General features: G+C 42.2%; 1 protein-coding gene across 2 annotated transcripts; it reads right to left on the reverse strand.

Moving 5' to 3' along the window:
• Nucleotides 1-10,804: 10,804 nt before the first annotated feature.
• irx5a (iroquois homeobox 5a) lies at nt 10,805-14,732 on the reverse strand. 2 transcript variants are annotated; one of them, XM_035955370.2, is made up of 3 exons: nt 14,045-14,732; nt 12,719-13,124; nt 10,805-12,070 (listed from the first exon to the last, which is right to left on the reverse strand). In XM_035955370.2, the coding sequence occupies exons 1-3, from the start codon at nt 14,300-14,302 to the stop codon at nt 11,361-11,363; spliced, it is 1,374 nt and encodes a 457-aa protein (XP_035811263.2). In that variant the 5' UTR covers nt 14,303-14,732; the 3' UTR covers nt 10,805-11,360. The 2 variants fall into 2 exon arrangements, with proteins under 2 accessions (XP_035811263.2, XP_023141810.2); XM_023286042.3 differs by having other exon boundaries at nt 14,060-14,729.
• Between the last annotated feature and the right edge of the window lie 208 nt (nt 14,733-14,940).

Raw genomic sequence — 14,940 nt, forward strand, 5'->3', positions numbered from 1 at the left:
TGTATAGGCCTGAAGCCCAGCCAAAGCCTCAACACCCCCCAACACACACACATCATTCTTCCAGCCTGCATGCTTTGACTTTGATCACACTAGACTTATTGTGTTAGTGTATCATAACTAGCCACACAACGCTTTACTTTATGATACTAGAGACTTATTTCATAATACATATTTAAAGATGCAAATCTGAGGAAAAGCATGATCATCTTTCGTAAAAGGGAAATGCAGACAAAGTATATTTGTCTGTGTCTCTTTTTAGTACCTCCAGCATCACTGTGCTCTTTGATGGTCCCAAGAACAAGGAAGGAGCTCTTCCTCACAAGGTCAAACACTTAACTATCACACTACACTATCGATGGCTGGTGACTTACAAATCATAAGTATTGATCATGGCAAGGATCATACTGAATGTAGGGCAGACGGTAAAATCATATCCACTTAGTCTTAATAGCCCACATTAAAGCAATTATGCACACAAACTAGGACTGTCTAACTGTATGCATATTATGCCGGTCAATATATCTTTCTTTTTTCTTTTTTACTTTGCATTTTTATCCGTGCAATTTTGGTAATGAATCAAGGTTTTACTTGCTATTGACTGCTTCGGCTGGAACAGTTGTAATTGGCTGGACGACCCCTTATCAGCCCCTCGCCCTGTAGCCTTGTAGGTAAAACCGCTCTAGTCAATGACATAATGTGCGTAAGGTTTTTATATGCGTGTGTCAATACTCATGTATTTACTAATGACAGTGCGAGCGCTGACTGGTGACCTGCTAATGAAGTCGTTGCATTTGTGAGTCAGTCAACAGGTCAAGGACTGGAGAGTCGTCCTCTGCTGGTGCGCCGGGACACAGGAAAGCCGTTAAACCATTCTTTAGTTTATTTCAGGCAAACGCTCCGTGGTCTTTTTTACCACTCTGCTGCAGGAGCATGAGAAGAAATGCCTTGCTCAAAGGCATATTGACTGTGCCTAATGAGTGAAGTCTTTTTTAAAATACATTTTAGGGGAATGCGTTATTCTCCATTGTGGGGATTTTAGTGATTACCTATTGTTTACAAGCTCATTTACTTCAAGCTCCAGCTTTTATTTGTTCAGGGTATGTAATACATGTACTCAAATTGGATATAATTGTACCTGGTATTTACTTTTTGTGTTCTGATATTCAGAGTTTTTTTTTTTTTACAACAGGTCAGTTCATTTTATAAGTTGCCAGGTATAAAGTAAATATGAAGTAAACTGACTTTGTTCTTGTGATTTAATAATACTACCGTATCACTAACCATCCTACGGGACATCTAGCAACCGTTAAAAACCTGCAGAAATAAACCATGAAATATTTGCCAACACTATTTGAACAAGGTCTGTTCCACAAGCATTCATTCCGTCCACAGAGACTAGAGCTCATGTGCGTCTGCAAGCTGAAGCGTCATTCATTAAAATTCCAGGATTCCCAAAGGCGACAGCCAGTGTGATTATAACTTATTGGTGATATATGCAAGTGAACCTGCTGACCGTTGCGTTCAGTGTGTTTTCAATAACAGAGAAGAAATTTCTTTTTTTAACTTGTGGCACTGAAAACCCAATGCTAAGATGACACAGTTTGGATTATAATACCACCAAACTGCATAATAGGAGGTTTTAACTGTTCCCATTCAGCATACAGGATGCAGTACAATAAGTCATATTATATGCATACTTGTCAGAGAACTGAAATGACTTGTGAAGCAAAACACCCACTTAGAAACTTCATTTTTAACGCCATTTTTCACTCTGTTGATTCCATCTTTTGTTTAATAACCACTTTCCCCTTCTTCGTTTTTTTTATCCGCTTTACGATGAAACATGCTCATGAAAAATTTATCGCTGTGATCTGCATATGCCGATTCCCCTGATTGGGTTGCCGCCTCTTGTTTTGTGGAAAAGGAATGAAAGCAATATCAGGCAGCACTGAGTGAATCTCAATCTCTCCTTTTTGACAAATGCATTTCATCTCCACCACGCCAGCAGAAGAGGTTATCAGAGCCAGAATAGCCTGTGCTTGAACCCCTCCATCCACTCCATCAAACACAGAGAGCGGGAGAAAGAGCAAGGGAGGGCAATGAATATTTAAAGAACTTTAACTGGTAACATTTAATGCAAAACACATGATAGGCAAAGCACCACTATATTTGCACAGGCTTTTCACTATGCTTGCAAAGACTTTATTTTCCTCTAATTTTAACAACACATTCTGGGGTTATGATATATGGGCAAATTACATGCGTGTTATTTGAGGGGGAAACTGCGGCATGTGCTATTTTGCACAGCACGCCCAGAAAGGCCAGCATCAGTGGAAGTAGCATGCACACTAGAAAGAGGCAGAAAAGTGAGCTTTCTCAGAAAACTTATGTCATCAAACTCTTTCATTATCTAACGTTAGCACCCAGGAGAACAACATTGCCTAGAAGATATGGGGTTATAATTGCTTTTATTGGTTTATTGTGTGAGCGAAAGAGCTCTTTGATGTATTTAAGGGACCAACCTAATGAATCAGTGAATGCAGAATCCAGTCTATCCAGGGAGCTGATCTCAAAGGGGGTGATGGTGGGGGTGGGGATGCGTGTGTGTGTGTGTGTGTGTGTGTGTGTGTGTGTGTGTGTGTGTGTGTGTGTGTGTGTGTGTGTGTGTGTGTGTGTGTGTGTGTGTGTGTGTGGTGGTGGTGGTGGAGGGTTGGTGGTGGTGGTCTTGGTGTTGCAACAATGCGTTCTTTAGTTGCCTGCGATGGTGAACAAGCAGGGGACTTAATCAAGCACAGTTGACCAAAGGGCAGGGGATAGGAAGGCATGGGGTGTAATCAAGTGTAAACATCCTATACAATGTTGAACGGAGAGATGCGTGACCCCAGAGTTATGGGAGCAGGCCGGGTGGAGGGGTTGGGCTTATTTAGCAAATATGTAGAAGTGCTTTTGACCTCGTGGTGACCGATTCACAAGCACACTACCACACAGACACACACACATGCACACTCTCTCTCCGCCCCGCCAGTCGTTAATCATCATTTGTGATGAGAGCGGGCCTTGTTTCCACGGAATAATGGTATATGAGAACACTTCTCTTTCATTTTTCAACATGGTGGGTGCTTCCTATGTAGATGCATAATTGATTGTTGTTGACTCATTACTAAGACTTTGTCACTGCTGCCATGTGCTTCTTTTTGCACGGGGGTCTATGAGAGGTTGCTGTGGTGGTAGTGGTGGTGGTGGAGGGCAGAAGAAACCATCCAGGATCTGGTTTCCTCCCGCTTTTCCCACAAAAGTGATCAGAGGCTGAAAGTTGAGAGCGTGCGTCCCTTGCAGCAGGTTTACTCGCATTTCCAGTTTAACCTTTTATTAAACTGTCCATTGTGCTCCCACTCTGCCCACAGACCGTCCGCTACATTCTCATGCCCATCAGGTCAGCCAGGTTAACAGCCAAAGGGAGGCAGTGGGGAGGAGGGCAACACTATCTCATCTCTGCCCCTCTGTCACTCTGGAGCCTGCTCAACACATTGGCAGAAAGAGAGAGAAGTATATACTACAACCGTTTGATGAGCAGCAGGGCAATAAATTCATTAATCATCATTATATGCCTCATCACACTCTTTGCCAGCCTCTCCATGGGAGTTACACAAATTAGCCAGTGAAAAAAGCAGTAATTTTAAAGGAGCTAGGTAAGTGCTTTTTGATTGCTTTCTTGAACAATGCTTCCCCTGACAAGCTAATAAATCAGATCTTTCTATACTTAAAGTGCAGCTACTGTGAACCCAATCTGAGCTCCCCAAACAAAAAAAAGGCAGGCTGTGTGGGACAAGGGGTTTTACTACAGCCAAAGCTCTTTCACAGATTTGTTTTGGATTCCTCTTCTTTATTCTGCAACAAAGAGGCCCGGGTACAAAGCTTTTGATATCTGAATGAACTGCTGTTATGTCTCCAGATGCAACCAGGGATTTTCTCATATTGGATCAAAATAACCTCATGTTTGACTTGAGATGAAAAAACCTGAGCCAATGGTGACCATATGGTACAAAATTCAATTAGCTCCTCTTTTTCCCCCCATTCTTTTTTTTTTTTAAGCTGGTCTGGTTTTATACATAGCAGTTTGAGTGGGATGCATAGGTGGACGCATAGCTGCAAAGTGCAAGCTTTTGTATATGCAGAGGATCCTAGCTGGCAGGTGATGTATACCTACTACAGAGAGCATATCCTTCCATCCAGATGGCCATTCCATGCAAGACCAACAAATCATCCATCAGACTGGAAACGGCTCCTTTATTGAAAATGAGGTCAATAGATGATTTGAGCCTAGTTTGTGGCTGGCCACGTTAGTCTGCTCCAGGTATTAGCAGCTCTCAGTTAGTGTGTTAGATGGGACATCTCAAGTGGGAAGGGATGCAGTTGGAGTGGTTGGCGAAGAGGGGGGTAGTTAGGGGTGGTCTTTATCTGTTTAAAGCCCCTCTCTGATGAGATTACCTATTGGAGTTGGCTGTAAACCACGTTGTTAATCAGGGTGCAGCAGCCAGCACACTCCCACTGGCATGCAGCCACTGCTTGATTTTTTTTTTTTTTTTTTTTTTTTTTGGATGGGTAGTAGGGTTCAGGAAGAAAAAAGAAACTCCTAAATACTTCTCATCAGTAATCATCTGCTAATGTCTGGAGCAATCCAGTGCCATGGTCAAAGCATGGACTAATTTATTTTCCTTCATGTTTACATCTAGATTTGCCTGCAAGTGATGAAATCCAGCAGCTACCTGCCTGTACTAAACCCAGAGCAGCCATTGTGGTTGTTCTTGATTGGACAATTTGCCAGTTGCATCACTTGCAGGCACTTTGCTAAATTGGCACTGAGACACATGTCACACATGGGGTCCATGCAGCTTCCATCCCCTCAATGTGTGGGAGTGAGGGCCAGTCTGGAGCAGAGAGTTTTGAATGAGTCGAGCAGCAGCCGCGTCTCCTCGCCCCTCCTCATTAACGTTCTCTCCACACACCGCTGAACTGAGCTCCGCTCAGAATAACTTGGGGAAGCTAGGAAAAAAAAAAAAAGCCTGTGCCCCGTTTATCTCCATCTTGGGAACTGATCCAATTAAGTAAGTGCCCATTTGCATCCATCAGACTACACCAAACTGGGAGGAAAAGTGGGAAGCTCAGCGCAAACAAAAAGGGCCAGCAGCGAGAGAAGGTCCATTTGTTGTGCAAGGTGGTTTGGAGAGGGTAAAGTGTCCCAGATGAACAGTGGATAATGGTAATGTTACAGGCAGTGGATGTGTGAGCGCTTATGTTTGAGCAAGTGTGTGTGAGCACAGGCATTATAGCGGTCATTAGGACAGATATCTGTGTGGTAATGTGGAGCAGATGTTGAGAAGAAAGGGATCATTTAAAAAGGGCAAATGTAAATAAACATTCAGGCAGCTCGGTACCCCTCCTCCCATGTGGACCCTGTGAAGTCATTGAAAGAAAACAGTTCATCAATCTTCTTCACAACCAGTAGTATTTTAAAATTAGACGGCCTTTTTAAAAAAATATTACCCTCCTTTATCTTTATTTTACATTGTCTTAATACACAAGTGTGATGATGACTTCTGAGAGGAATGCAGAATTGTTTGAGGTTTGCAGGGTTGTGTCACAAAACACAAGCATTAGTGTTTGTAGATTTGCTGAGAACGCTCACCTTTTGACCAGAGAGAAGGAGGAGCCAGGCAAGGATGCAGACAGAACCTATACAGAGTCACAGGAGGAAGAACCTGCCGGTGTCTCCACCTCCGGACTGGATGCACACACTTACTGCTCTGTGGCTGTGCATACCTGAGGGGGCTTGGCGTGGAGTTCGACTATAAGTCCCTCCTGCGTATGTATGCCCCAGTGTGTGTGTGTGTGTGTGTGTGTGTCTGTGTGTGTGCACATCACCTCCTCCAGGGCAGGGCAGAAACCCCCAGTGTGAGCGCCAGTGAGCCCTTACATGGCCACTGAACACAGACCCTTTGCAGTCACAGGGTCAGAAGCTCACGCCACACTGCTGTCAGAGCAGATTGGTCAATGAGCAGCCCCCTTTCAAGGAGTCAAGGTGCTTTCAGAGTGGGGCTTTGTGTGCGTGCATGTGTGTTTGTGTATTAAAATTAGACAACTTGTTTGCATAGTTGAAAGGTTTTGGAGAATTTAGGCCGATTGTATAATTATCCAACCTTAAACTTAATTTGAAACCATTTAAAAGAAATGAAAATGAACTATTTTTATTTCTGGGGAATGAACACATAACAGTCCAACCATACCTAAATACATAAATAGACGTTTTATTATTTGCCACTGGAACTGAATCCGTCAATTCTCCCTGCTCCAACCCCATGGCCTCCTAGGACTTCATAGTTCATCACTCTTCCTTAATGTTTTTTTCTTTTTTTCCCTTTTTTTTTCCTTCATAGAGATGTTTTATTTATGTTGGGGGGAGGTCACTTAAAACATCTCACAGCTGAAAATTACACGTGTAATCTCTCCCAGAGGAGCTCTACGGAGAAATAGAAAAACAGTCCGTGAAGTGCACAAAAATAGTGGTAAATCACTCTCCCCGCCACCTTATCTGGGTCGCTTTACTGTGCGTTTTATAACTCCACTTAACATGAACGTTGGAGGTGCCAAAGGTTTGACACTGACATTGCACTGACAGGAGTGTTTTTTTAAAGACTTCCAAAAAAGTGGGTGTATGTTGCACACGTTTTTAGAAGTAAATTGTTGGATTCAGAGTAAAAATTGGTTTCGTTTTACTAGCCGTTGTGCCAAAAACACGGTGCGTAAATGTGGATCCTTTCGACTTCGGTCCTCCAGGCTCAAGTGCAGACTCGCCAGAAGTCTAAATCTGAAATAGTGTGACCTTAATAAAGCTGCTCATTTAGGAAATGATGATTAAATAGCCGTGAGCAGGAAGGAGTCGCTCGCTTCTTTACATTTAGAAGTTAAGGAGAAAAAGGATGATTGTTGACACTCTTGTGCCGCATTATGTAAGCGTTAGAAAAAAAAACAAATTTATATGAATTTCATTGCAGAAATATAAGTTAGAAAGACGCAGCTTTCCTGTGTAATAGACCATGGTGTTTTAAAGCTATTATGGAAGAAGAAAGAAATATCTCAACAGGCTTTTCAGTCAGAAATGAACGACCTCCTTTTCTGAAAAAAGCCGCCCTCCTTTCATTCCAACCCCCTTTTTTTATACAACATTTGGCAGCACTTGTGTTGCTGATCATACCCCTGTGAATAATCCGTGCAGGTCAAGTACAGCGGGTGTCTATTTACAAATTTGAGCTGAATTTGACCCCAACTCCAGTGTGTTGTATCGGTGGGCTGTTTATAAGATGTAGCGTTGGCTGCGTTAATCCCTCACTGATATTGGGAGTGCGCGTATCAACAGGTTTTAGTTTCACCTTGTGGTCTGATATAGCCTACAGTAGCGTTCACAGAAGTGTCCAGCGGCAGGTGTCTAATCTGTTTGGTCCATGAGCTCCCAAGTGTCTCTGCCCCTGCAGCAAATCTCCTGCCAGACCAGTAGTTTTCAGTAGGTCCGTTACATGGACGTGTCAAATCAAAGATGCGTAAAGTGATCTGTAGCTGATCACCACACAAATAGCAGTCGAGTGAAGCAATCAAATCACCCACTTTAAAAATCATTTCCAACGTTTGCATGCTCTGCTTTAACCTGTGCTCAGAATTGTTTTTTTTTAAAAATATATTTCTATTATAAAATGCGTAAAAAATACGTTCAGTCGTTTTTTTGGGAGAGTCGATTAATCTGACACCATTAACATCGCATCTTTTTGTTTCCTAAATACCCCCACACATTGGACAACAAAACAGAATGTTAGGTAAACTTTGGATTACGTGGCTCCAGCGTTGATAAACCTGCGCTCTAGGCTGCACAGATAATTACAATAATAAAGGGATTATACGGGCCACAGATGCCAGACTTAACTTTCACCTCATTAGATCCTGCCGTTCCCAAAGTGTGGAAAACAAACAAGAAAACCACGGTTTACTCTTGTTATTCATTAGTCCTATATTAGCACTATTTTCAGTCACCACTGAACGTCTCCCTTATGACACCAGCACACAGAAGCACACACATAAATCTACTTTTAGAATGTAAAAAAAAGAAGCGTAAATTAAGCAGAATCAGCAGCAGAGCAGTGCGGTTACTGCTGTTTTATGAGAAAGAATTCAATAGTTGGACTGGCAGGTATTTTTTTCTCTCCCAATTTTTAAGTAATCCAAAAATACTAATTGCACAGTAATTCGATTTTTGACGCTTAGACAGAAAAGGACATTTACATGTGCCGGTCTAAGCAGAGATATTTACGAGTTAATTCAGTAACATTTGCATTAGGCGTCTGTCGCGGCCCTTAGACTTCATGTGTAGCCAACGGCCTTTCTTTTCAGTGTAGGGAAAAAATCATTTAATTGATATAACGACGGTAAGAAGAAGAAGAAAAAGAAGAAGCATTATTTTTTTTTCCAAAGCTGCTTCACAGTAACAAAGTCGGAGTGAAGGGTACAGACCTTATCCTCCTCCTTTCTCTTCTGTTTCTTCTCCTGTCGGATTATTTTCCCCATTTTCACACGTGGGAACCGTTTCACCCCTACTTAGTATTCTCACATTGTAGCAATCCCAACAATGAACCGACACGCCATTCAAGTGGAGGGGAAGCCAGGGACCAAGTTGTATAAAGTTGCAGTGAGGATCTTCCCTGTAGGCTATCATGCCTCTGATGGAGGATGGCAAATTCTCTCGCTCTGCTTCCTCTAGTAATCTGGGGGTTAATTGACTGGCTTTTTTTTCTTTAAATATCAAGGCCAGAAATAGAACAAGTATAATCAACGATAACATACATATATATGTTTTAATTGGTGGGAGGGTTTTCTTTTTTTATCTTTTTTTTCTCTCTCCAGGCTTGAGATTAAATACAGTGGCAAAAAAATTGAAGCGTGTTCCCTTTATGTGTAATCTTTCAAAATATAATATCAGCTTTAAATGGCATAAAAACTCACCAGTGCCACCAGGACTTAATAATAATAATAATAATAATAATAATAATAATAATAATAATAATAATAATAATAATAATAATAATAATAATAATAATGGATGGCTGTGACAAAGCTTGATTAAAAAAAATATTAAAATATATACTTTCTTTTAACCAAAGGAATCATCATCATATTAAGAATTTGAAATAAAATTACAGGCTAGCTTTGCAACCCACCAGCATCCTAACCACACACACACACACACACACACACACACACACACACACAGGCACGCGCAAAAACAAGAACATGAAAAACCTATTTGACACATAAACGTCCCAGTATTTACGCAGCCACACACGCATGATTTACGCGGCAGAAGGCAGCGTGTGCAGGCTGCAATATTGTCCCCGTGCAACATTTTTCTTCAATCAATTCAGAGAAAACAACGCAATTTCTAATAAAACTCTAATGCTCTCTTAGGGGACATTGCATCGAACAGTTGAATCCCCCCGGGGATCAGCAAAGAAGAAAAAAAAAAACATAATTATGCTATTTAGCCGGCTGATGTGTCGCAGTCACTGCTCCAGCACACTCTGTCAGATTAAAATAGAGGGCCCGAATAGAGGACATTAAGGCTAAGGGAATTATAGAAACCTCAGGGGAGATTTCAAACTGGAGAAGGGGAAAGTAAACTATAGAGATTAATGGCAGCCATAAACAAGAGCATGCTGTCCCACCTCGGTGGAGGTCAACAATAACGACATTAATAATAATAATCATTAGAATAATTCAGTGTCCTTTAAAATGTGGAACAGCCACTGAGAAAAAGGGGAAAAAAAGGTTTGGAGAAAAAAAAAGGCCTTTGTGGCCTACAGATGCTAGAATATCAAGACCCCATAATAATAATAATAATAATAATAATAATAATAATAATAATAATAATAATAATAATAATAATAATAATAATAATAATGTGTGTTTTTGCATGTATAGCACCAGAATAAAAAGGAAAAAAAAAACACAAAAATTTCTGCTGAAGTCTACAGATTTTGTTCTCCCTTTTTGTTATGCATGTCAGTCGGGTATGGATTTTATTTTATCCACTTGTCAAAAATTGCTATAATCCTCATAATAACTGTGATCATTGTGTGTGCCCCATTGGCTCCACTTCTTTCTTTTTTTTTCACCAGGCCATTTGATCGGGGATAGGTTTCCGTGACGGATTAACAGAGTCCCCCCTGAAATTAGGAGCAAGTGTGACACCTACCTGCAGAAGTTGGAAGAGTTAGAGGACAGTCTCTCACACTACCTCCCCTGTATCTGCCTGTGTGCATGGCAGCATCCTCTCTTTACTCCAAACAGCCAGTGTTTCACATCTAACGCGCCATTAAAGAGACTCTCCATTAATGATATATAATAGGGCAGTATGTTCTAAATGCATGGTCGCGTCCCTTTTTAACAGCTTTGCCACGCCTTGGAAAATAGTAATGAGGTCTAAATTTGGCATAAAATCGAGCTCATTACCGGAGTTCACCACCTGATTGCTCTGCATAAAACATGATAGGTAATTGGGTTAAATGACTGTGCCTTGGTGTTGTTATTATATCAATATCCACTTTTAGAAACGTGCTCAGGCAGGTAGGAAAAATATAGGAGGCCCTGGGTGCATTCAAAAGAAAAAATAAATATACTGCTGGTAAAGCCATACACCAAAAATATCACTTCCAGTATTTTTTTCATTCATAAAAACCCCCTATAAATATTTGCACCAACAAAACCAAACTGAACCAATTTATTGTTGAGATATTCCAACATCCTTTCTGAAAGCAGGCCTTCACTTTCAAGTTCCTCAGAGCTCTCACTGCCAGAATATTTAGAAATAATTACCGTTGAGACATCTGTCACGGTGCACAAAAAAATTGAATTAATATTTCTTAGATTAACTGGCCTTGAAGCACTTTCGACACATATCAGGCGATGCCAACTGCTCCCCCAAAATAATCGCTGCACAAGTATGATTTTTTCTCCATAATTTACTTCAAAGATAGTGTGTTGTCCATTTTAAATACAAAAATGCTACATTAAATATACATGTTAGTCTTTAATACAAATAGACTCAGGCGGCTGCAGCGATTAAGACCATTCTTGTTACATTTTTTTTAGGATTAACCATTCAGAAACTAAAAATTTGAGGATAAGCATTTACTCAGAAAATAACTGTTCTCAGAATTTGCTTCATCATTGTTCTCGTTTTTTTTTCTCTCTCTCTCTCTTTTTTAATGCAACCACAAAAAATAAATAAAAGTCCGCGGTGAGTGGAAAATATTCAGGTATTAAATGTTTGACATACCTTTCTTTAGTTCATAAGGGGAGTCTTTACAAAGATCTACCTGCGTTTGGCCTCTGACTTTCTGGCTCTCCCTTACCAAAGCCTCTGCTCTATTTAACACAGTCTGGTTTAATCCATTGAAATGTGCCGTGGAGCCCGTGGTTACCGAGCCGTGATTACTGTGAAGGTGTCCAAAACTGCCACCATAGTTCGTGTAGCCGGGGTAGAAAGGGGAGGTGTAGTACAGAGGCCTGGAAAGGACCGTGCTGTTGGGGAGCGGACACTGAGGGGAGGACCGTGATGGAGACGCGTTGGTGCCCATTACTGCGCTCTGACCCAAACCGGGACAAGACTGTGGCGCGTCGCTGCTGCCCTTACACCTGTCTGAGGACGTGGCGATCTCCGCAAGGGACCAGAGTTTGGGTTTAGGGGCCGAAGGGGGCGAGTGGATAACAGAGGTCACGTTGCTGGTCACCGTTCCCGGTGCATGGCTCAAATCTGACGGCTTGTCTTGTTGCGCAACGCTCTGGTTCCCTCGGGGCACCGCCGAGGGAGACGAAGTGGTTGGTTTCGCGGAATCCGGCAGCAACTCTGTAGTCCGCTCCTCCTGCTCTTTTAACTCCGAGTCGCTCAGAAGGGGATCCGTGTCTTTGCCATGGTTCTCTTCTTTAAATCTGTCACAGCCTATGTCCCCTGGGTTCAGCAGTTTGTGATCTGGAGCACAAATAAAACAACAGAATTACTGCCAAATAAGCGTAACAATAAAAAATCTTGATAAAACTGTAACATGGCTTTCAGGTGATCGAGAGCAAAGTGAACACACGTGCACGCAGAAATTGGATATATAAAAATAATTTGGCTACTTATGCACGTTTCCCTCACAAACAATTATGTGTGCAATAAAATCTCCCCATAAACATGTGTGCCAGCCTAAAAAGGTGAATGAGCTGCTCTTTACAAATATGAGAGGATATAAAAGATACACTCTGCCGATTATTCAGATTTATAAATGCATTTTTTAAAATTAAATTTCACCATATCAGTAGTTAAGATAACAAGCCTTTAACAATAATGATCACATAAAGGCAATTTCAGCCGAATATCCACCTTAATTCACCATCTGTATCCTTATTATGCCGTTAAAGATAAATTGACTGCTAAACACTTTGCGTCACCAGCAATTTCAGCCCCTGAGAAGTCAAACGAGGGGAGTTCAAGGTGATTATTATTTAAAGCAATTGTCCCATTATAAATAATATACCACCATTAACCAGCAATCAATTTTGCACCCTGAGTGGAAACGACTGCGATGAAAAATTGATGATTTTTTTTGTGCCTTTTTTTCTTCCCTGCACCACCGACCTGCTTCTGTGTCTGTGGAGTCTCCCTTGTCTGTGGGTTTGTTTGGCTCGTCGTCGTCGTTTTTCTCCAAATCGATATTCTCATCCTCTTCCTCGTCCTCGCTCCGGTTCCGAGGGGTCCAGGTCATCTTGTTCTCCTTCTTTAGCCTCCTCCTGGCGTTGGCGAACCAGGTGGACACCTGGGTGAGCGTCATTTTGGTGATGATGGCCAGCATGATCTTCTCTCCCTTGGTGGGGTAGGGATTTTTGCGGTGCTCGTTGAGCCAGGCCTTCAGGGTGGCGGTGGCGTCCCGGGTTGCGTTTTTACGGTATGCTGGGTCACCATAAGGGTAGGTGCCCAAGGGTGCTGCGTAAGGGTGGTATCCTATTGAGCCGGCCATACCCGTGGTGTGGTCGTAGGGAGAACTCTGGGAGAAGAAATAAGTGAAAGAATAAAAAAGGCGCAAAAGTTCTGTTTTTCTCTAAAATGCTAAAAAAAAAAAAAAAAAAAAAAACACAATTAAAAGGACTTTGGGCGCACAGTCTTGAACACACACATACGCGCACACGCTTACGCGTGCACGCGCGTACTGACACACGCTTACGCACACGAATACACTGGCTTTAATCCAGTCGCTCAAGTTTGAAGTTAATGTTTATGGAGTTGTTTTGAACTTGATTGAATATTTAAAATGCATTTTCTGTTTTTCTGTAATTTTGTTATTATGTATATTCTGTCAGCACAGAGCGACTCTTATTCTTCACATTAAGAGAGCGCATTTTCCAGTTATGATGAGGTATTGGCACTACGCATGATGGGCCTAACATTGTTTTTCTTTGCGCATTCTACAGAGATCAGTCTTTGTGGTAACCAGGCCTGTAAAGCTCGTCTGAATTGATTTAGTTGCCATGAGATCATTGCCAGATAATACGAGAAAAGCAAAACAAAACTGTCCTTTCTCATTTTTCACAAGTTTAACTTTTACAACTGGCACAACTAATAGGATTAAAAGACAACAAATACAGTGACCTAAGCTGCCATCACACGGCGCGTTGCAGTCGGGCAGAAGCGTACAAGCTTCGGAAAGACACTGCCCACTTTTTCTTTAAAAAAAAAAAAATACAATTTAATTAAGGACCATAATAGCACGCGGTTTAATTAAGTTAGATGTGTTTACTGTACAACACGTTTCCTGAACATGACATTCTGTAATTTTATATCCATGCACTCTTCGGTGACGCACATTTCTCGTTAATGGCTTGGCTCCGGACGCACAGTAGACATCGAAGGCATCTATAACGAGTTAATTCCCTTTTGCTTTTGCTTCCTATTAGACTGAATAATCACCTTTAGTTTACTCACCACGTATGAGGTGAATGTGGCAGCTGCCGCCGCGTCTGCACTGTATGGTAAGTGGGAGTTGTAGCCTGGCGAGGCGCTGGTGAACGCAGTAGATCCGGCATAGGGCGCAAACGCAGATCCCGAAGAGGATCTCCCAAGTTCCTCGGTTCTGGGTCCCGATATAACGCTGGTGCTGTACGCGGGGCATGAATACAGGGCTAAAGAAGCGGACGGCTGGTACAAGTAGCCCTGAGGATACGCCATGCTGGAGCCCGGAGAGTATAAGCCACTTAACTTGCGCACTTTCCCCCTTTATTTTCTCATGCGCTGCTGTTGGAGCGCATAGAGATGTGTGTCTGCAGACCCGCTGCCTGTCCCCCCTTCTAAATGACAGTGGTGAAGACAAAAAGTAAATTGTTTAAATAAAAAGAGGCTTGGATGTTGGGTGGAATTATTTCTGGTCGCTGCCAGTCAGTCAGCCACTGTCCGTCGGAGGTTTTTGTCTCGTTTTGTTTTTCTGCTGCTCCCTTATCTGTGTTGCACCGTCGCTCTCATGCCCGTGCAGAAGTTTTTTTTTGCCCGTCGGACGGGGGCTTTGCTTGGGAAAATGTCCTGCCAAGATGCTAAGTTGGAAATTGAGGATCCTGACGCCTACTACGCTGAACACTACGCTCCTCCTCTCGGGGTGTAGTCACCGAAGGAAAAGGCAAGCTTGTGCTGGGTAACCACAGCCCTGCCCAAACCTATGCTCTCTCTCCCTCTCTCTCTCTCTCTCTCTCGCTCTCTCTCTTCCTCGCTCTCTATCTGTGTTTCTTCCTCACCCCCTCCCTCCTCTCGCGTTAACTAACAATCCTTCTCATTCTCTATTTCTCTATTTTTCTCCTCTTTAACAAGGCTCGCTG

This window comes from Amphiprion ocellaris, chromosome 1, assembly GCF_022539595.1.
Source record: "Amphiprion ocellaris isolate individual 3 ecotype Okinawa chromosome 1, ASM2253959v1, whole genome shotgun sequence".
Lineage (NCBI taxonomy): Eukaryota > Metazoa > Chordata > Actinopteri > Pomacentridae > Amphiprion > Amphiprion ocellaris.